This window comes from Gallinula chloropus (assembly GCF_964237585.1).
Source record: "Gallinula chloropus genome assembly, chromosome: 1".
Lineage (NCBI taxonomy): Eukaryota > Metazoa > Chordata > Aves > Gruiformes > Rallidae > Gallinula > Gallinula chloropus.
The window spans coordinates 99,707,419-99,729,308 of NC_140085.1; the positions used below are offsets into that span (position 1 = coordinate 99,707,419).

Consider the following 21,890-nt stretch of genomic DNA (forward strand, 5'->3'; position numbering starts at 1 on the left):
AGGAAGCATACTGGTGGAGTTAAACACCAGTCTTCCTGGCAATTTTATTTAATATATTACTAATAGTTCTAATGAGGACATTAGGTTAACTTAATGAACATAGAGGGGACTGGAGGGACCCTGAGAAAGAGAGGTGGGTTGAAATTCAGTGGTATAAAATTGACAGTCATACACTTCTGAGCTTCCTTCTGGTGAAAGATAAGAACACATTAATTAAAAATTACAAAGTAAAAAAGACTTCAGTATACCAACTGGCTACCACTGAGACAGACATAAGCAAGAGAGGAGAAAGATGTAACTACAGCTCACTTGCATCTCAGAGAATCTTCCCTACTAGACCCAGAGTAATACTCATACCATTAATCCTAGCAAAATCCAAACAGTGCAGTGCATGTAATTCTGGTCTACTGTATGCAGAAACGAAATCAAAAAAGGAGGAGGACAAGCAGGAACCAGCATGATGGCAGAAACCCCACATTTTTCCTGCTAAGAGCAAAGAAAAACTCACCACTTTTAGTCTAGTGAGACAAAAGCTGAAACTGAACAGGATGGCCATTATTCAAATTATAAGCATTGGGCATGAAAAAATTATTTCAATCAAAACAGTATGTTAGCACAAACGATTTATCCCCATTATAGCATCAAAGTTTTGAGGTAGCTTCCCACAATTCAAGGGGCTAGGGAGATTTTATATGAACTTGATCAGTTTATGAAAGGGATTACTTGCTGTAACAACTGTCATATAGTAGTAGTAGAGAGGACTTCCAGTTCCTTTCATTCTTATTTCCTGTGAGATATAAATGCTAAGAGGGCTTATAGCTAGCCTTTAAGACTGCCAGTGCCGGCTTTCTCTCCGGACATCCAAACTCCTTTGAGCACACACAGGATATCTTACTCTTCCTCAGTACCTCCGAGGGCGTTCAGAAACTCCTGAAACCAGCAGAATAGGAGGGAATGTAATGCAAATGAGTATCTAACTGCTCATGACTTGAACTAGAATAAGTATCTGCTTGCCCACACACAAAAGCAGAACAAAATAAATTGTTTGGGCATTAAACCTGAGTAATGAGAGCCTGGAGGCAATCCTAAACCAGTATTGACTTCACAGCAACTTCTTTCCAATTTTGTTTTGGGCCTGGGGGTGGAGGGCAATAAGGGAGCAGGAGGCTGTGTAAATAATTTTAATTATATCATTAATTTAGTTGAATGATCTTTCCTACAGGATAAATTTGAACTGCTACAGGAAGAAACCTTGCTGCACATGAAGAAGGGGAAAAAAGCCTGTCAGAAGAAGTGTAACTTTACTTAAGATGTCTACACTAGTGGGCAACTGTAACAGCTCTATGGTACCTGGAAGTGTCATAATCCTCATGTTACTACAAAAACTGTTACATCCTAGAGACAATGTAACACAGGTGCATGAAGAGAAGCTAAGAATCCTGCTCGAGAACAGAAATGGAATTAAAATTGTAGGGCTTTGCACAGCTTGCTCTTCAATCACCAGATTGTCATCAGCACTGGCTTTGCAGTGCAAACTATTTATAGCATTAGACATACATCTACAATTACCCAGTATCGCATGGAGAGCTAATGGATTAAGGCAGAAACTGTATATATTGGCTTTCTCATGAAAACTGTCATTTAGTGAGCAAAATTACTTGTGCAATGTAGTAAGTAACCACTGGCTGTTCTTTTTTTGTCCCTACTGACAATATGGTGGTTTATGAGTTTTTTAAACTGCAAATTATTCAAAACCTTTTCTATACACAACTACTAAATTCTTTCCAATTTCCTAATGAATACATGTTGTAATGCTGGAAAGAGCTTTCTTATGCTAGCAGTGCAAATAACAGCAAGGTTCAAAGGTGCCTTTGAACAAGAGAAGTGCCAAGGCATCTGGAACTAGGTTACATGACATCTGAAACAAGTTTTAAAAAAGAAGTATTTTAAGTGTAACAATAGAGATGTTGCTTAAATAATTGTTACAGCTTTTTTTAAAGTTTGAAATTAGTGAACAAGGGTATTAAATGAGCAAAACCAAATTAGGGGCTAAGTTTACTGAATGATCAAATAAAGTAAGTACAGCTGCTAACATTTTACAAGAAAAAAAAATACACAAAGCTTAAATGCCTCTTCATTAATGATGACACCTGCTAATCTGCCTTCTTTTACTGCCACACATACCAATATTCAATAACCAACAAAAGGAAAAGGATTACAGAGTTTCTCTTTCAGAGAAAAGAATGAAAAAAATGAAACACATGAGTCTCGATGTGTGTACTACAAACACAGCATTGCTAATCAACAGGTAAAAGCTCTTGCTTTGCCAAAGTAAGAACACCTAAAGCACAGTGGAAAAAAAATGTAGGTCCCTGCATACAAATTTATGAACTTTATATACTTATGACTACAGGGAGAATGATAATTAAGTATGAGCTGCAGATATTTAGCACTGGTATTCAGCAGGCAAAACATAAGCACAAGCAGGTATTAGATCTGTAGGATCTAATAGGCAAAATGCAGCTATACGTATCTTACATATAAGCACATTAGACTCAGCCATCAATCTCTTGGCCAGTTGTCAAAGAACAACTTATTTTAATTAAGGATATAAGGCACGTGTTTCTAGATCTTCCATTCAAAAAAACCCCACATTTTGTCAAGCAGTGATAAGTATTCCCTAACCTGTGTCCTGGTCCTCCTCGATACCTTGCCCCTGGGATCAGAACAGGATCATCATCACTGTCATCAGTTTCCTGGAGAGCTGAGGTCCTGGTAGAGGAGTCATCGGGAGTTGCAAGCCCTGAGGATTCTGGGTGTGGCTGAGGTTCATCGTTTGCAGCAAGGGAGTTGGCAGTGGATTCAGTACTTTGACTTGAAATTTCTTGATTTGCAGTTTTTTCACAGGAGGTTTCTTCCTCTGCATTTCCAGAGACAGCATCAGCACTGGGACCATTTTCTTCTGGTTGGATTCCAGAATGCTCAGGACCAGGTTTATCTGATACAGCTAACAGAAAATATCAGTGAAAATAAGCCACAACATTAAATAATCATAACCTATTTTAGAAGGCATTATAAACAGTCACTGAAATTAAATTATACATTCTGAGTTTATACTGGAAAATTAGTTTTTCATTCTCTACTTCTTCATTTAACTATATCTGAAGGACTACAGATACATACTTGCTTCTGTCATCTCGGCAGTTTCATCTGCAGTTTTCAGTTCTTCAGCACTTGCATCTTCCTTGTGAGATTCATCAGAAACTCCTGAATTAAACAACTTAATATTAAATCACATCATTTAATTTAGATGCACACTTATAATGTAAGCAAAATTAAATGATACTAGCACTCCTGGATCAAACCAATCAAAGCAATCCCCTCCAAAGTCCATATCACTTCATTGAAATCTCAGATATTAATCACATAAAAGGCAGCATATATAAACTTACCGAGCTGCCCAGGTCAATACACTAACAAAGAAGAAATCACTTCTTTCTTGTTACTTAATATACTTAACAGCCTATGCTGTGAGAACTCTATCTGCAAAAATAGCATTAATGCTCATGAAACAGATGATCGTTTACAGAAAGCTATTATTTCTGAAGACTGAAAGTTATCCATCCACTAAAACAGATAATTTGTTTAGAAGGAGTCACTTGACTTGATGGCCCTTTTGGCAATGCATTAAGCAAGACAACCACATGTAACAAAATACACTGAAAGCTTGAAAGAAATGTAACAATATACCTACCACTCATTTATCCCTGCAAAGTTGGCTTGTTCAGCCTGGAGAAAAGAAGGCTCTGGGGACACCTTATAGAGGCCTTACGGTACCTGAAGGGGCCTATAGAAAGCTGTTTGTAGGGGCATGTCGTAATAGAATGAGGGGCAGGGGATTTAAAGTACAGCACAGTAGGTTCAGATTAGACATTAGGAAGAAGTTCTTCACTGTGAGGGTGGTGAGACACTGGAACAGGTTGCCCTGAGGGGTGGTGAGGCCCCTCCTTGGAGACATTCAAGGTCAGGCTTGAAGAAGTTCTGAGCAACCTGATCTAGTTAAAGGTGTCCCTACTTACTGCAGGGAGGTTGAACTAAATGACCTTTAAAGGTCCCTTCCAAACTGACACATTCTATGATTCTATTAAAGTGCAGTTCTATTTTTCAAAACAAACTGGGGCAGAATATGTCCTCAAGAAAAAAGAGCAAAAGTTTTAGAACTAAAGACAGGATAAGCTAGTTTTTCTTATATTTATTTGCAACTCTCTCAAGTTGGTACTTTTTCTTCCCTAAAAAAATCATGTTCTATTACGGCTGTATTCTGCCTTCGTAGACATGCGTGAGACTCGCACTGTGCACAATAATAGTCAGGAACACAGCAGAATCTTTACCTTAACATCACAAAGATACAGCTTTATCTTACTTGTTTCTTCGTCTTCGGGTCCTGACTCTTCTGAAGCTTTTGCCTTTGTAGAATCTTCTTGGCCTTCAGTCTTGCAGTGACTTCCACTCCCTCTAGAGCTTGAATTTGTGCTGCTCCTGGGAACATAACATGTAAAAGAAATAATTCAGAAATAATGTACATAGATAAGATTATTGAAATAGCACAGCCTGATCATAATCATCTTTCTCACAGAAAACTCACAATTCAGTACCTACTGATAGCAGCTACAACCAACAAGCTTCACAGCAATTTCAAAATTCTCTTTTATTATGTCCATCGCCATTCATCCCACACTGTTCCTCTGCATCAACCTGTTCTCTACTTCCTATCTTTTTCATTGAACCTTTAAAGGATTTCCTCATTGCTTCTCAAAATATTGCAAGAAGCCAAAAGGATTTCATCTCATTACTTACACATTTTTTGCATGTATGAATGATCAGAGATCTTATTAAAGGTATTACAAGCTGTCAGCTGAGTGCTAATACGTAATACTCTATCCAATTAAAAAAAGCCCATTCAGACTAAATTCTCCAAGTTCTTTACCCTTAAATGTCATTCCTGTACCTTTTGAGGCATGGACTTCTGATGTCAGCTTTCAGTCCTCAAAGTTTTGTTATTTCTCAAGATTTACTCTAAGCTGGTCCTTGAGATCTACTCCCCATTCCACGTTTAGGTAATTATTGTGGAACACCAATTTCTGTTTAAAATAAGGAAAATTATTCCTCAGGAAATATGTAACGCTGCTGTTCTGGATGTCATCAAAATTTTTTTATCCTCTCTATAAAAGACCTTATATCAGGAAATGTAAAGCCTTGCTCCTGTGTGCTCTCATTCTCTCATGTGCCTTATCTGTCTTGTCACCTGAAAACTAGGCAGATCACTGGACAAAAGCTGAAACAAAGATGAGTTACGAGAATTATAAGCACGATTCTCAAGAATTTAGACTATATTGTTATAAGCATCTTCTTACCTGTGTATATTATTACTAAATCATTTTATATGCTACATTGCTAGAAGCAGCACAAATCATGCTTAGTTTAGATTCTTGAAAATCTAGCCTAGGCTTCAGTACTTCAATTTTTTACATTAAGTATGAGAGCTTTTGCTCATCTTAATGAGCAGTAGTCTGTTTTATTGCTGTACTGGATTTGGAATATGTAGAAAATGTATTGGCTTTTACACTATTTCTTCTAAGTCAAGAGTTTTAGGGATCATTTCTAATTAGACAAACAAGGGTACGGCTAGACACGAAGCTGAGGATTTTTGTTATTTCTTGCCTCATCTAATACAATCACTTTTATGAACTTAATCACAGTCTAAGCACTAAGGGGTTTTTTTTTACTCTTAGGAATCTACTTTCTAGCTCAATGCTAATTTACATTTGTGTATTTACTCTGCTTTAATTTTTACTTCAGTGCTATTTTTCACATCAGCAGTTACATGAAGAGGATGTTTTTGAGAGAGAAAAATAACACCCTGTACTTTCATTACATTAAGCTGTGCTATCTGCTTCCATAGCAGGTTTTCTGTTTCCCCAGTTCTCAACATAACCCTTCTTTGAACCTCTGCCAATTTGAATCTGTTTACTCAAAAGCATGAGGAAGATTGCACACAGCATTCTAAGTCACAAGGCAGAGCTGAGCAGTGGCATTGGGACTCGTTAATTCTCACCCTTGGCTGAAGTCTCCTAGATGGTGACATCTAGGATCATATTTGCCTTTCTAGTAGCTGCATTATTTTCAGAATGAAGTGACAGGTAGGTGCATGTCTTCCCCCATCCCATTATCACAACACTACCAATTTTTAGATTATTTTTTTGTTCCTAGCCCTCAACTGCATAATTTGGCTATATAGAACTGCATCCTCCTTCTATTATTCTGTTCATTGGCTTGGTGTTTTTAGTCAGCCTCCAAACTGACAATGCCTTGCAATTCTGTCCTCTTAGAAAGTATTTTTCCTCACACTGCCCACACTACACTAGCCACTACAAAAACTCCATTAAGTTAGCTGAATGTGGTGTTCAGCTTCTTTATTGACTTATCTGTCCCACCTGGAACAGAAGTTCAACATGTGGCAAAGTATCAAAAACCTTCTGGGAATCCAGACAGTTTCTATTACATTGTCTGTATTTCTAGAAACCATATTCCTGTCAAAAAAAAAAAAAAAAAAAGAGTACTGAACTGTGTACATTCTAACTCCTAAAATTTTGGTTTATTTCCCATGTACTACTTCTTTTAATATACTTTTCTATCAGAACTGTCCAAAAGCCTTGAATAGTGATACCATTAATCTTAAAAGATAATGTTTAGTTCTTCTTTTTCTTTTGGTATTATATTTGGTGTTTGTCATCCACATGGTGCTAACACTTGGCCCAAGAGATTTGTTAGTATACTTGCTGTTAGACAGAATATATATGCTTGATTTTGTACTAACATACACTCAGAAACAACATTTTATCGTTGTTTAATAAAATCTGTCTTCTGTAGTAGAGTGCTGGTGATATTATTACATTAAAAAAGTCTAGAATAAATGGATAAAATATTTGCTAATTCTCTGTGAAATTTGCCAATCCTAAAACATTAAATAAAGATGACTACAAAACTAAATGCAGAATTAGTTAAAAAAAAATACAGCAAAGCTCATCCTTTCAAAGCTCACTGGATTTGGACTCTAAACGGAAATACAATCTGATATTTTGCTTGAACATACCTGTCACAATATTTCAGACTCACATGAGCAAAGTCTTCATTCTTGTGAAAACACACAGATTACTGATCATGTTGCCAAACTGCTATGGGCAAAATCCACGTTTTGTGTCTGAAGCCACAGCACTTAAGAACAGCTAAATATGGTGGGTTTTTTCCCCACAGCAACAAATGCCAGCAAGCATTTCAAAATTATTGTAGAAGACAGTAAGTAGAAAACATAAACACAGGAATAGAAGCAAGAGGAGATAATGTAAGTACTATGGTTGTTTTGGGAGATCCTGAGATGCTCTAGTGATAGACCTTGATACAAAACCAAGTACACGAGGCCAGTTAGACAGTACGTGCTTATTATCTGAAAAGGATGCCATCACCCTAATAGCTAAACAGTCAACAAAGTTAGTACCTTAACCAGGTGCATTCATCAACACTCCTCAGTCACAGAAATAATTTCACTGCTTTGTAACTCAGAACCTGTGCCACAGAAAGACTAATTTCCTGAATACCATATGAGAAGTCTGGTAGAGCAGAGAATTGAAACTTAAGCACTCGCCTCTGGACCACTTTTCCATCGCTGTGCTACCTTGCTTTAATAAGATTAGTGAACACGAATATTATGTTAGGGTTTGGTGAATACAGCATGTTTCAAACTATGTTAGCTTTAAAACGATTCACAGTAAATATGACAAAAAGCCCTCTTGCACAAAATTCACATTAGACTGTCTTTTACTTTTTGAGTGCGCTAAGGACTACAGCCATTTCAAACTGTCTATAAACATGCAAATATATAAAACTTCTATTAATATTTCCATATGCACGCCATATGGAAAAATAATTTATCTATAACTATGCTAGACCAGTGTTAGTGGTATGTGCTGATGAATAACCAGTCAAAACCAAAATTAGCTTCTTACCACTCATCAGTGAAGTCCAGTTTTATCGTGCTTGTAGTCGTTCCTTCTGTACTGTAGTGCAAACTTAAAACTGGTTCACCTGTTCCTGTCCGTGGCTTATCACTCTCTGTAAATATGGGGTTGAAAAAGTTTGGATAGGCATCAGTAATATATATAAAGCTGGTTTATTTCTGCAGATTCACTTAATTATCCTAACAAAGGCCAAATGTGGTAGTAACATGTAGAATGTCTATTTAACACCTCGTACAGCCCAAGCAAAAAATTTAAGTTTCAGAGTAAACACACCACATTTGCAATGCTTTAAAATAGCCCCAAATTATTTGTATTTATAAAAGCAAACAAAGAAGATGCTGTCCTTCAACATGCAGGTAAATCAAATTGCAGATAGTTATGTCTGCACACAGGATTTTCCTTTATAAGCAGATCCCTTTTCTATCAAATATATTTTTAAGAAGAATATAAAATGGTTTTGGAAATGGTGCTGAGTCTTTTATTGCCTCCATAAATACATATGAAAAAAGCCACGATGAAATCTAAACACAATCAGTGATCTACAAAAAACACCATCCCCTTTACTTTTTCTACTTAGAACTCAGTATCTCTCTTAGAACTCACTATCCTTAGACCTGCTGTAAACTGTCAGCTAGTTGTAATAAAACACTGTAAATTCATGTTCTGAGAGCTTCAACATTAAAAACCCCACACTTTTCCTATTACAATAACTGTGAGTAGAAGGGGAGTGCTTGCAAAATGAAATATTCACTATGTCCAAAAGCAACGAAAGGAAATCAAAGTCTGCCAAACATTTCCTCAATGTATAGCTTTAAGGATGTTCAGTGGGCTCCTTCAAAACAGAACTGCTCAATGACATCCACTCATGTGTAAAGTTCATAATCACAATCTCTCCATACTCACGGCACAACTGCCATTAATACTGAAGTTGGCCTTGGGCAATACCTAAAAGCTCATGGGAAGCACCATCAGATTAATCCTCGCTACAGAGGTGCCACTCTCTCAGAAGCCAGATGGGAGAGTTTCCTTAGCATTAGGCACCACTCAAATGAATGGCAAGTAGCCTGTGTAGTCTTGTTTTTCATGAATGCTGAGCTTTTAATCTCAGGACTGTTGGGATAGAACCAATGACTTTTTTTTGTTTGTTTATACAGTACAGAAATTTGGCTGTATGTATACTTGCAGTATTAGCAGCAGATTGATATCATAATTGAGTAAAACCTTCAGATCATCTTTGGGTTACCATCAATTAAAATCTAATGTTCAGTTCAAGCACCAACATATGAATTCCCCCACTTAAATGGCTATTATTGAAACAATATTGGCTACAATACTGCCAGACAATTAAGTTAGCGGAGCTATGAAAATAATTTAACATAAAGATCAGTGTTCAAATTTTTAAGCTGCTGGCAGGCAAAAGCCCACTCACAGGATCAGAGCAGTAATCAGATCAGCTGCTCCAAAGAACTTTAAATATGTGTTTCCGCATATTCTGAAGAGAAATTAACAAAAACACACCAACCCACCCAGAAAACCCCACCCCAATCCCCAGAAACACCATAAAAAAATTTAAAATATTTTTACATGAAAGAATTAAACTATGACCCTAATCATACATAAGGCACAGGCCTTGTTCTTCACAAAGAAAAGCTCACAGCCTCTCTAAAATAAAGGTTCTGCTCTTGTTCGAGTGAAGCAAGGATAAAACTAATCAGAAGCAAGGTTTCAAGTTCCTGAAATAAACTGAGTGAGAAAAGAAACAAATGTAAGGAAGTATTTTACAGTGGCATATTACAGATACTTTGAACAAGAATGACATGTTCTTTCTTAGCTGAACAGGTGCCGCCTTTAACTTTTGGCAACCTATCAGCAAGCATCTCGGAGTATAAAAATCTGTTTGAACTTGGAGCATCCCCTTCTAAGGGAGTGCAAGTGCTGATCATTCCAACATACAGCACAAGCCATCAGGAGCTGGACACTGAAGGAGTTAAAAACAATGTGGTAGGAAAATTCTTTACATTCCTTATCTTCACCTATCTTGAGTTCCTGATTCAAAGATATGTCCTGCCTGTACCTAAGAGAAACAACTTGCTGCCTTAAGTAGTCCAAGACAGCCATCCAAACCCTGCTATCCTAAAATGAACCTAATCGAATGTTATGCCTGTGCGATACAGTTCAGATCATGTCATCATAACAGTGTTTTCCTGTCCTAAAGTATCAACAGCAAAATATTAATCCAAGATGCTTAAAGGCTGCACTCTGACTACCTCTTATTGTGGAAGCAATGCTCATATTTTTTCACTCTCCAAGTTGGAAGAACTGCTGTAGACTTATCCAAAGAAGGCACTGAGCAATTGCTTTGGCAAATCTCTGGATGCAGGTAACTGTTAAAACACGTCACGTAATAACTTTTTCTTAAATCTACAATGACAAGAGCTATGATTTGGATGGGTCAATTTCCTCTTTAATCTAGCTTTGGGGCATGAAATAGATGCTAATAAGAACAAGCAACTTTTTAAAAGACAGACCAGACAAGAAACTGATGATAAACTGCACAGAATTAGTTGTGTAGTTCACCAGTTTATATTAAACTTAGACTGCTAAAGAAAGCTGAATGGGAGCCTCTGTGACTAAAGCTAATGAGCTCTGCCTAGCACATAATTGAACATTCTTGTAGAGAAGCCACATGGAATCCAGAAGTTGTGAACTGTTTTCAAGCACAATGCGATTGACAAAGACCGACTAGATCAGATTGAAGCACTGTTCTCTTCCACTACTAAGTTCATCCTATCAGGCCAGATCTACTTCACATTCATAAAAAAAATGAAACATTAAGGGATGAAAAGTTGTACTGCCTCTGTGATTTAGGGGAGAGCTATTGCCAAAACTATTAATTTGATTGCAGACTCTAGTAGAGTAATAGTCGCTCCAAGAGAAAGTTGTAGCTTGCCAACACCTTACTAAACTCTACTGCAATTTCTCAAAAATACCTTGAAATTTTCTTAATTTTACAGCTAAACACACTCTGCTTTACAGTTACTATCAACAACTTGCACTCTTATTTCATAAGCAGCTCTAGAATGGACACTTCCATAAAGCAGTCCATTCTCCAGGTGCCTACAAGAGGAAGGTACTTTTAAATACCACCCCTAAAAACTGAAGACCAAATTGCATTCAAAACCTTATTTTTCAAAAAACCCGAGTCTCACAACTGAAAGCAATACCTCTCATGCACACTTTCCCCCCCCCCCAAAAAAAGGAACCCGTGCAAGGGTGACTTCACAAAGGCTGGGGCTCTTACTATGAGGTGGTAAGTGCATAAAGACAGGTTAGGTTTACAGGTTATGTTACCTAGTTAACCCAACATTGTAAGGAACTCCAAGCTAGTTTCCCCACATCTCAAAAGCAGCCCTATTCTCTAGACTACTGAAATCCCCATGAGAAGAGGGTAGATGAATTTTCATGAAAATCTTCCAAAATAATTCCTACCCAGCACTCATGATTTCCTCGTACGAAAATCAGCTTTGTACATTCTGAAAATAAGTGTTATAGTCTGGGCAAAAAACACAGACAGTTGTTTCTGAATGGAGAAAAAATAGTGCAAAAAGGAGAAATTGAGTAGTGTATTTCAAAAAAATAGGAATTCTGTGGGAAGACTGAACACATGGAAATTCATCAGAAGCAGCTGAACCCGGGGGAAGAGTGGAGATTCCTTTATCCAATGAGGAATACTGACTGAACACTGTCACACTGACACCAGTCAGCATAAGGCACAATGAAGTCTAAGGAAAGACTGAAAATCAAATATTCTTTGGAGAAACCTAATCTATATCCCAAGGCATTAAATTTCTTTTGTTGAGATGACTCCTATACTAATTAGGTGTAGTACTGCACTTTACAGAAGGAGGCAGTACAGACCACACCGGGCCTTAATTCGAAGCACAGGTCTGAAATTCTTGGGTTTGCCTTAGATCTGGAAAGCTCTGTATGCATACCAATGCTCAACCAGTTCCTTGGACTGGGAGGCAGAGTCAATTAACTGGGTCACAAAAGATGCCAATGCTGTTTCCAGGACTTCCAGTACTATTTAAGAGAAACTAACTCTGCCATAGCTGACAGGGATTCCCAAAACCTCACACTAACTTGCAAAAATCTAGAAATATCAGTAACTAGCATGGCTTCCACGTGTGTGGGAAGCAACATAAAGATGGTATGGGAGGCATACACACATTTACACTTTAATTTCCCAAAGTAGTTCTCTAGCTTCACTTTCCCTCTTTAATCATACCAATTCAGGCAGTACTCTAGAGTCCCAGTATTGCCTCTACACTCCAACAAACCTGACAGCCACCCTCCATTATTACAATCACAGTAGAAGATCCCCAAGAAAAAACCCAAAAAGCACAATAAACCCAGTGTAGATCACTGTAATCCATTTCAAACCACTTTTTACAGCTTCTGCTGGACAGTCAGAACAATGGCATTATGAATTTATATGCTTGTAATAAGTATCATAAAACCTTTAAACCTAGAAACAGTCTTAAAACATAAATGCCAAGAGACTGGTCCAGCAGAAAAAGAGCAGATTCAGTACCAAATTAAGAAAATATAGGAATAAGAAAGAAAAAGCATAATCTATATAAAAAGACCTGATAATTACTTCCTTCATTAGCTATTTACACGTTGAGACTTCTGTTCAGATATGACAGGAAACTAATGCAATTTAACTTCAAAAATCCAATTCGACCCCAGCAAATAATTCTTTCTGGTTATCATTTGTACAACAGATTTCTTAAGGAACAACTTCCTTTCCGAGTTCCTAGTTTCCCAAATCAGAACTAATATTTTGTGTCTCTTCAGGTGATCCTCACCATCACAACAGAAAAATAATACCTTAAAACAATCAGAGAAGTGGTCTACTAATAAAGCCTGGATAAACAAGTGTATTTTGGTTGGGGGGGGAGGGAGTGTTGCATATTAAAACCACCAAAGTGCTTTATGAAAGGAAACCTCTTCACAGCAGTTCAAGTAATTTCTTAATGTGGGAAGAAAAAATCCCAAAGAGTCAATTTCAACTTTGGGACTATTACAACTATTAAATTAACAAAAGTAATACCCAAACAAGCTTTTAAGGCAAGTGATCTGCTTGAAGAAGAATCTGATGCAGATTTAGGAACTGATTTCCTGGGACCAAAATTTCTGGTTTTATGTTTGTCATCAGAGGGCCTTAATTCAGAACTTCCCTGAACAATTTATCAGTTTTCCAAAAGTTTTGCAGTTTTAAGAATGTCAGTGAACATAGAAACTTTCTATGCTAATTCTAGTTTTTTCTACTCACATCAAACAATGCTTTCTTCTGAGAGTGTAACAGACAGCATAACTCAGCCACTAAGTATAAGCAAGTTTTTCAGCTAAACCCAACTACTGGAGTGATACAGACTACTGAACCATGAATAATTATCAAATTTACACGTTGAGGTCTAAGGCTATTTCATCACAAAATGCAATTCCACAACATGAATTAATTTTGTCAATATAAAGCACAGCTTGATTTACCACCACCACCCCACCACCACCCCCAATATTCTGGTTTCCTAAAATAAAGCATAATCTCTGGAGTTGCCAAACAGACTATTTTTCAGAAATGGGATTTCAAAACAGCATTCTAGTTTAGGATGTGAAACAAGATTAAACAGCCAGCTCTTTTAAGGGATTGGAGCTATTAAATCTTTACAGAGGCTTTGATATGGAAGTAAGCATAATGTAGAGTGTATGGAAATCTATTTTTAAATTACCATCTATCACTCATTAATTATTCAGACATAAATATTCACTACAGATGACATTAGTTCAGTTGGAATAGGGTCACCTACAGCCCACTTCACTGCTCACAATTAGAAGACTGATGAATAATGGGAAAAGAAAAAACTCATGAGCAGCCAGCCCATAGGGCATCTACAGCAAAATCCTAGTAGTTGTTAGGCAGAATGGGTGTAGGATAAGGAGCTACAGAGGTAAGATGCACCTAAGTGCAACAGATGCTCTTGAGTTACTCAAACTGTGCAACTATAACAAAGCTGCACATCTGTGGTGCATAAGATAAATTAGTTTGGCATCACATGGTTAAAAGTTACGTACATCTTGGTATTTGCTCTTTGATCCAAGAAGAACCATTCAGGGAAAAAAAACCCAAAACCCCCTCTATTTAAAGCATTAATTTTACTTTGCATTTAAAAAAAAATCTGCATGCCTGTAGAGTACAAGAGACACTTAATGTACCTACATTGAATGCATTAAGAATTGAACATAGAATGGCTTTCGAAAACAATTAACCTCACTCTGTTCCTCGTATTGAGAATTAAATAATTAATGAGTTTCCAGCAGATCTGCTTACAGAATTCTACTTTACGTAGATGAACAGCATTTTTAGACTGTTTATCATCATGAAAGGCAATTTTAAAAAGAAGCATTGCAATCAACTATGGCTGGGTATAGCGCATTTCCTGTCACACGCACCCTGTTGCTCATCAAGTGACATGGATCCAAGCTGTTTGTTAACCACAGAAGAGGGAGAATCTGAAACAAAAACGAGATTTCAACTTAAAACATAAGCAGCAGAGAACTGCACAGCAATGTCACGATCATATGTTAGTTTAAAATAAAAAATAAAAAGCAGCAACATAAGGAAGCTTTGGGTTTCTTTTACGAGCAGCCAGCCATATTGCATTTTCTAGGCATGACAGAAGCAAAGCCACTTGTTTCAAATCATCATGTATTTCTTCAGGTAGACACTGAACGGCCTGAAGCTTGCTGACATGTCAATATTAAAAATGCCTGTCCATTGCCAAAGATTTTACTATGTTCTTCACATTTCTAACATGTTAGGAAAAAACACTGAAGGATCGTGACTCCCAGAACCTTTGCTCCAACTACCAAATGACACTAGTATTTCAAACCATGTGCTAAAGGTAGATTCCAGAGTATTTGTACTTCAACATAAAATACCCAGTATCTTCAATATTTATACCTAGGAGCATAAAATGTAAAAGGTGAGACCATTTACAGATATAACAGCATACAGACTGTTTTGAAAACATTAAATCACCAAAATCCCACTCATACGACAGTTGGGTAGTTTTGCACTCCTAGATGCTATACCTCTGGCATCTGATCACTGAGAACATACCTTCATGAGTTTAACCACAGTACCACACCAGTCAGTCCTATAAAAATCCTCATCTAACAGGTGGGAAAAAAATTAAAATAAAGTCAAACCCCCCAGCAGTTAAGTGCATCTTTTTCCACTGGACAATACCAGTTAATAACTATCAACAGCACTGCATTCGTTGTGCAGACAAATGCAGATGCAGCATTCAGTATCTTCCATGGGTCTTACTTCTGTATTATCCTAAGATGAGCTGATATACACAAATTAGCACAGCATTTCAAAGATATTGGCTAGGCTACCGTATCTTGCTTCCATTTGTTAATCTTCTGCTACAAACAAATTAATGCTAAGCTAAAAGTATTAAATATCCTGCATTATAAACTGAGTCACAGTCTGTCAACATCACAGCATGCTAAAGGAATTTTAACATAAATTTAAATCCTGTACAAGGAAAGAAATGAAATAACACACTCTCTCCTAGAGGAAGCTCACTTCAAGGTTTGGGCTAGTATCACCAGCGTGACCTATTTTGTAGTACAGCCATTTAACCTGCTAAATTGACAAAGCTGATTTAAATATATATCCCCAAATGATACCTCATTCCCAGACACTGGTGCATGAATCACAGTCTGTTCCTTTCTTACACTGATACATAGCATAGGAGATGAGCAAACAAGAGAGAGACCAAAAGAGCCTGAGGCAAGCTCAGTGTATTTAGGATGCTGGCTTACTTTGGTAACTGGGCTTAGGCATTTTATTGCCCTAACTGGAGAACATAAAATTGCTCCTGTTTTGTCTTCACCTTGTTTAGCCATGCCCATGCCCTGCATCAAACACATCTAAACCAGTCCACAGAATCCGTCATCTACATTTAGATGGGACGTATCTCTTAAGGATGAGACTTATAACATAAATATATTTCACTTCTGAAACCAAGGCGGGCTTAGCATGTAATTTCTAATTTAGAAGTATTTGCAATGCAGTAGTAATGCACTTTTAAGAATGTAAATCAGAGCAAAATAGCAGGCATAAAAATGCAGTGTGCCATATGACGATCTACCCGAATCCAGCCGACTCAGCACAGGAACTGGTACACCTCTCTCAAGGGCAGGCTGGCTTTGATCACTGACTTGCAGTTATGAAGCCTGCAATTGGGATTAACATGTATCAAAAGTGCTAAAGGGCGGAGAAGGAGGGACAGCAAGCTGAGAAGCCTAATGACAGAAGACGGTGATTGTCACTCACGCTCCGTTCTTGCATCTCAGTTGTTTCTATAAGCTTTGTGCCCTTTATTAAAAAGGTGCATCACGCTGCCAAACACCGTACTTGGCTGGAAAAGCTAATCTCATCAGCTCTTTAATTCAGATCAAGTTGGACCTAAGAACTAACATATTTTAATTATAAGCACAATAAATTACATTTACTACCCTTATCAGCACTTCTGAATTGTATTAAGACCTCGTGTTATAGAGCAGTAAGTAAAAATTACATAAGTTTTACCATGGGCGTCATTCAGTCACCGTAAGCAAAACTGGAAGGTGCACTAAGTAGTACATAGTCCATGCCAAAGTAGGCTTAAAGAGCTCTCACACTTCACTATGACTTTGATGTCTTCTTCCAACTTTGTGGAAGCATTTAATTTGTAAGATGAGGATTTTAAAACAACATGTAGGAAGCATCCTAAATGATCCAGTTAAGATGGTTAAGAAAAAAGCTCATTTTGCAGCGATTTTAAACTCACTTTTCAAGTCCCCTGAAGCCCCAGATCACCAGCACCCCTTTAAGTGGCACTGCAGTCTGGAATCCTACACCTCAGGTAAGGAAATAAACGTGACCATGAAAGCAGCCTAGAGAAGCTCAGGTAAATGCCTCTTTTTTAAATATATGGCTTTGTTTTGTAAAAATTCTGAAAAAGAACTTTCATAATTTCTGATAAAGCTTTTGAAAAAAGTATAACCAAAACTGTGCCATATAGTTAAAAAAAACAAACAAAAAATCCAAACTCTTACCTGAGCCTTCACAGGCTGGGTCTACATCCCAATGCAGTTCATCACTGGTTGTAATGTCACCAGTACATTCTAAACTGGAACACCACTTAAAGAGGAAAGTGGAGATTCATAAATTTGGGGAACCTCAAACAGAAAATAGAAGATAATTTCAAAGTCAGTTATACGCTGAAGGTTCTTCCCGTAGTTCGGGCAATCAGCACCTGACTTCAATGTATTAGTTAGTGTGCCACCTATGGTGTTTTTGTTAAAAAAAATTTCCTCATATCAGTGTAGCACCAGCTCCAGTATGAGTCAGGTCTGACTCAGTGAGACCTGTTTTTAAAGTCTTAAACACATCTAAGAAACTAAGTATTTGGTTTTAAAACCAAGAATAATTCCTTGGCATGGTGAGTAAGATCTCGGTTACAAAGGTTGGACTTCAAACGGACACATTTCTATATCTGGGTGCTTACAAGAATGCAAAGAATCTAGTAATAAAAGTTGTAGTCATGCCCTTGTCCTTTACAGAAAGCTTTAACACAGCAATGAAGGTCAAATTTGTTCCGCTTTAAGCACACTGGCTGTATAGATTTTTGAAATGACCAAAGAAATATTTTTTTCTAATGCAGCAAGTAAATGTGCATCACAGGTTCTGCAATATGTCAGCATACACAGGTGTATGTATCTTTGTTCCACAATAAATGCAGTCTAAAACAAAGTATTTTTTCCTCAAAGACGAAATGTTTGCATTGCTTCCCATTTTTGGGGGTAAGACTAGGTACACTGAGCACTACAGGAACACCTAATGCACACTGATCTGTAATACTGCTTTATTTTTTGCTTTTTCACTTCAAGAACAGCTCATTCATGTTTCTGTAACTTTTCCAATTGCGTTCAATCCGCTTCAAGTTCTCAAAGAGAGAAGCGATGTAGGTAATGGTGACGCACCCATGGCATATCAGCACTGCACAGAGCAGCAATAACAATATGTTAAAAAGATTTACTGTCTTTGTAGTTTGTATATAGCATGTATTTGCTGTTCTTTAAATACTGCATAGGATATAGTATTATAAAATGCCGCAGAGGTAAGCCTAAACTAGTTTTTGTTGGAGAAATTATATAATAAAGACAACCAATTTACCATAGCTCCCTAATCAAATAAAGCAGCTATCAAAAAAATCTGGATCTTCTGAATACCTTAGCAAAGGCTTAAAGACAAAACAGACCTGCTGCACATAGCGAATACTGGTTCTAAAATTGCCAAATTTATACAATAGTCATGAGAAGTATCCACTAACACAAGGTCTCTGCCATCGGAGGATGAAGTATTTTTTCCCCCCAATGTCAAATCATCCCACTGGGAATCATTACACTTTCACGTTCAACAACATAAACATTTGACCATATTTTTCTAAACAGTGATGCTAACTATTACAGATAAAACTTAAAAAATCTTCATCTAACTGTTACAAGTCCTTAGAGTGGGAGGCAGAGTAACTACCACACAGTTTAATTTCCTATTAAACTGTAAAAGCTTTCAACTCTTGACATTTTCTACTTATAATTTCTTACATAACTGGAGTGTTGATTTCTAATTTTTTCTATTTTAAATATTCCACTGTCTATCATGTGGGAGGTAACAAATTCCACCAGACTAAACAGCAAAAAAGATATTCATCCTAATCAGTTGCAGGTCAGGTAGCAAACCTGTTCCCACTTTCTCAACACTGATGCTAAATGAGTCTACCTTTCAAAGCAATTACTTCAGTAAAATGGTTAACATTTGCAAATTCACTGTCAGTACATGAAGAACAAGGTAAATACCTCAATACTGTTTTCTCCAATGCTATGTATATGTTCTGAGGTTACGTGGTGATCCCAAACAAAACAACTGGACCCTCCCATTAGTTCCATTCAAATCTGAGATACATGGGGGCTCAAAACTCCAAGAGACAGTGATGGATCCAAACTAACTACAGTACATCTCTAACTCCCTTTCAAACTCTATGCTCATCTTAAAGCTTCAAAATTTTGTCAGTATGGATCCTACAGTACTGGGAGTAAAGAACTGCATTGCATCCTAACAGATGAGAAGCACTAACAGATGAGGGAGACAGTATCAAATGAAACCCAGACCAACACACACCTCAGAGGTAGTAAAGTATCTACAGATATACCTCCAGGTGAAAATTCTACAGACACTGCTGTAAGCACACCTTTTTTCCAACTTTAAATCATTAGGAAACTCTTTAGGTTTTTTTCCTTTTAAAACCATTCCAAAAGGAAAATGGAGGATAAAGATCTATTGCCTGTAAGTGTCACCTATGGTTTTGCCTCTATGAATAACATTTTTTTGAGTTAATAACTTCTGATGTTCAGTTTGCTGGAAAAATACAAAAAGGAAATTAAAAAAAAACCAAACAAAACCCTAGCTTTTGGGTAGTTTTTTTTCCTTTCCTGGAAGGAAACCCGCAACTGCCTACAAGAACATTGCTGCCATTGTTTTTCTTGTTCTCCTCCTACAAGTAACAGGTGACTATGGCCACCATGCCTAGGACGAGCACCCAGAGAATTTACTGGTTTCCAAACATTTTGAAAACTTACTGCAGAATTTTCCAGCGTAAAATTCAATAACTACATATTGTAACTGGAGCACTGGCCAGTTCCATAAAGCTCCACATAAATGAACAACAGATCAAATCGGAGCAAGTGCAACTGTGCATGTATGACACAATCCTTATATATAATTCAGCCACACCTCAATTGTCACAGAATTTATCTACCGAAGAAATATTGCTTGACATGACCACTCAACACAAAATATGCTGATTTTTCACATAGCATGCAGCTCATTCATTTTTACATGGTACCATGCCAAAGTTTGCTTCAAGTTTATGCTTTAGGTTTTACCTCTTCATATGCATGCTTCTACCCTAACTTTCTCAATTGTGTCTCTTTTTATTATAAGCATCTTCGAGGCCACCTCGTAGTAATTTTGAATTTTCTCTTTGACAAGAGAAAGAGAATGGTGTCATGAAAAGTCACTCTGTCTGAAAAAGGAGAGCATATCTGGGGACTTTGGCTCATTCCAAGTATTTTCACTACACTTAGTGTAAAACCATAGCATTTAAGAGAGCCATAATTTTGGTTTACTGATTTGTTACCCTGATTTAGAACATATGCGAAACCAAAGCCAAGTTATAAATGTTACTATTACATATAATTAACATCAAAATACAATTTCAACTGTGTAAGTACCATACTCTATTCAGAACACAGCAACTTCTTCCTCAGCTGCTCTAACAAACATTGCACAAACCCGACACCATGCATCTAGGAGACCATCTCCACAGAGTATCCTTTAGCTACACGACTCAAAACGTGTTAGATAAATGAAAACAGTCAACATTGCTCTTCCCCTAACCATGTGATGATAAACACCACCACATGCAAGGTAAGACAAGCAGCAAATGCATTAACTGTCTCGCTCTGGAAGAGAAGCATCTCAGCAAACAACAGCAGCACAAGCTATAACTACGTTAGCTGCTTAAGAAACCTTAACGAATGACAACCTGATGCCTGAGGGTCCTGTGAGGAGCCCTTAGAGGAGGACTGATCAGGAGAGGACGACTGTGGCGCTGAACCCTCAGCTAGCTCTCGCTGTCTCTGTTGTTCTGCCTTCTTAAGCCTCAGTCGCTGTAGACCCCTACGGATTATAGCTAACTCAGGTCCCATTAACTCTGACAAACAGGGAGGAGGTGGAGGGGGGAGGGAAGGGGAAGGAAAAAAAAAAGCGTGTAAAAGAAAGAAGCATTGAACATATAATATATAGAGTAGGGAAGGGGGGTTGGAGGACTGACCAAAAAGAGAAGCAGTGGGGGAGAAAAAAAGTAAGTAATTTACTAACATCCAAAAAATATAAAATACTGAAATTGGTTTTATCTTCCTGAATCACAAGACTTAAAAGTTCATGACTCATGTCACACAATGCATCCCCCTCCCCATCTCCAAATGTAAGCAAAGCATTATTTATCAAAAATAGATAGATCCTGACAGATTCAAACCAAAGCAAACAACAGAATTATTAATTTTCGTGTTCCTAATACACAAAACAAATGAGAACATTTACTGTGTAAAACTATTTAACAGGTAAATTTTCAGAGGGAATGTGATGGTTTCCTGACGTGGAAAAAATGCTAAAATTTTGACCAAAACAAACCTGGAAATAGGTGGCAGAACATCATCTAGCCAAAAAATACACTTTACCATTAACTCTTTTTTTTTTTTTTTTTTTTAGATCTCAGACATTCAGCGTGGGTGAGGATTCAAAGTCTGAAAATGGTGTTAAGTGGTCTTACAGAGAAAGCAATTTATTGTATCATAAATAATTCTTAGTATCACTCTCTTTCAGTTCCATCTTTAGAGACTTCACTGTTTTTACCATTTTATCTTTATTCACTTGTCAGTTATACCATTTTGGAATGTACCAGTCCACTGTCTGATGAACAGTATTTTTTGAGAACTACTATAAAACTAGACGTCCGAGTGATCTTTTATTCTTTCCATGCTCTTTGCAGATTTCCTCCACTTAGCAAATACTTCCCTTTATGTAATATAGATTGTGTCTTTATTAGCAATAGCTGAAGCACAACATTGACC

General features: G+C 37.3%; 1 protein-coding gene across 5 annotated transcripts in view; it reads right to left on the minus strand.

The window, feature by feature from the left end:
* The window catches only part of DCAF6 (DDB1 and CUL4 associated factor 6), a 91,288-nt gene that overhangs the window by 19,889 nt on the left and 49,509 nt on the right, over window positions 1–21,890 (minus strand). For 2 of the 5 annotated variants that reach the window (XM_084269897.1, XM_084269896.1), the window contains exons 11-16: window positions 20,804–20,971; window positions 14,592–14,651; window positions 8,064–8,169; window positions 4,424–4,539; window positions 3,184–3,267; window positions 2,686–3,007 (exon numbers count right to left, since the gene is read on the minus strand). In XM_084269897.1, the coding sequence (XP_084126023.1) occupies window positions 2,686–3,007; window positions 3,184–3,267; window positions 4,424–4,539; window positions 8,064–8,169; window positions 14,592–14,651; window positions 20,804–20,971 (856 nt within the window). The remainder of the gene's footprint in view (window positions 1–2,685; window positions 3,008–3,183; window positions 3,268–4,423; window positions 4,540–8,063; window positions 8,170–14,591; window positions 14,652–20,803; window positions 20,972–21,890) is intronic. The other 3 variants (XM_084269900.1, XM_084269898.1, XM_084269899.1) reach the window with 2 other exon arrangements.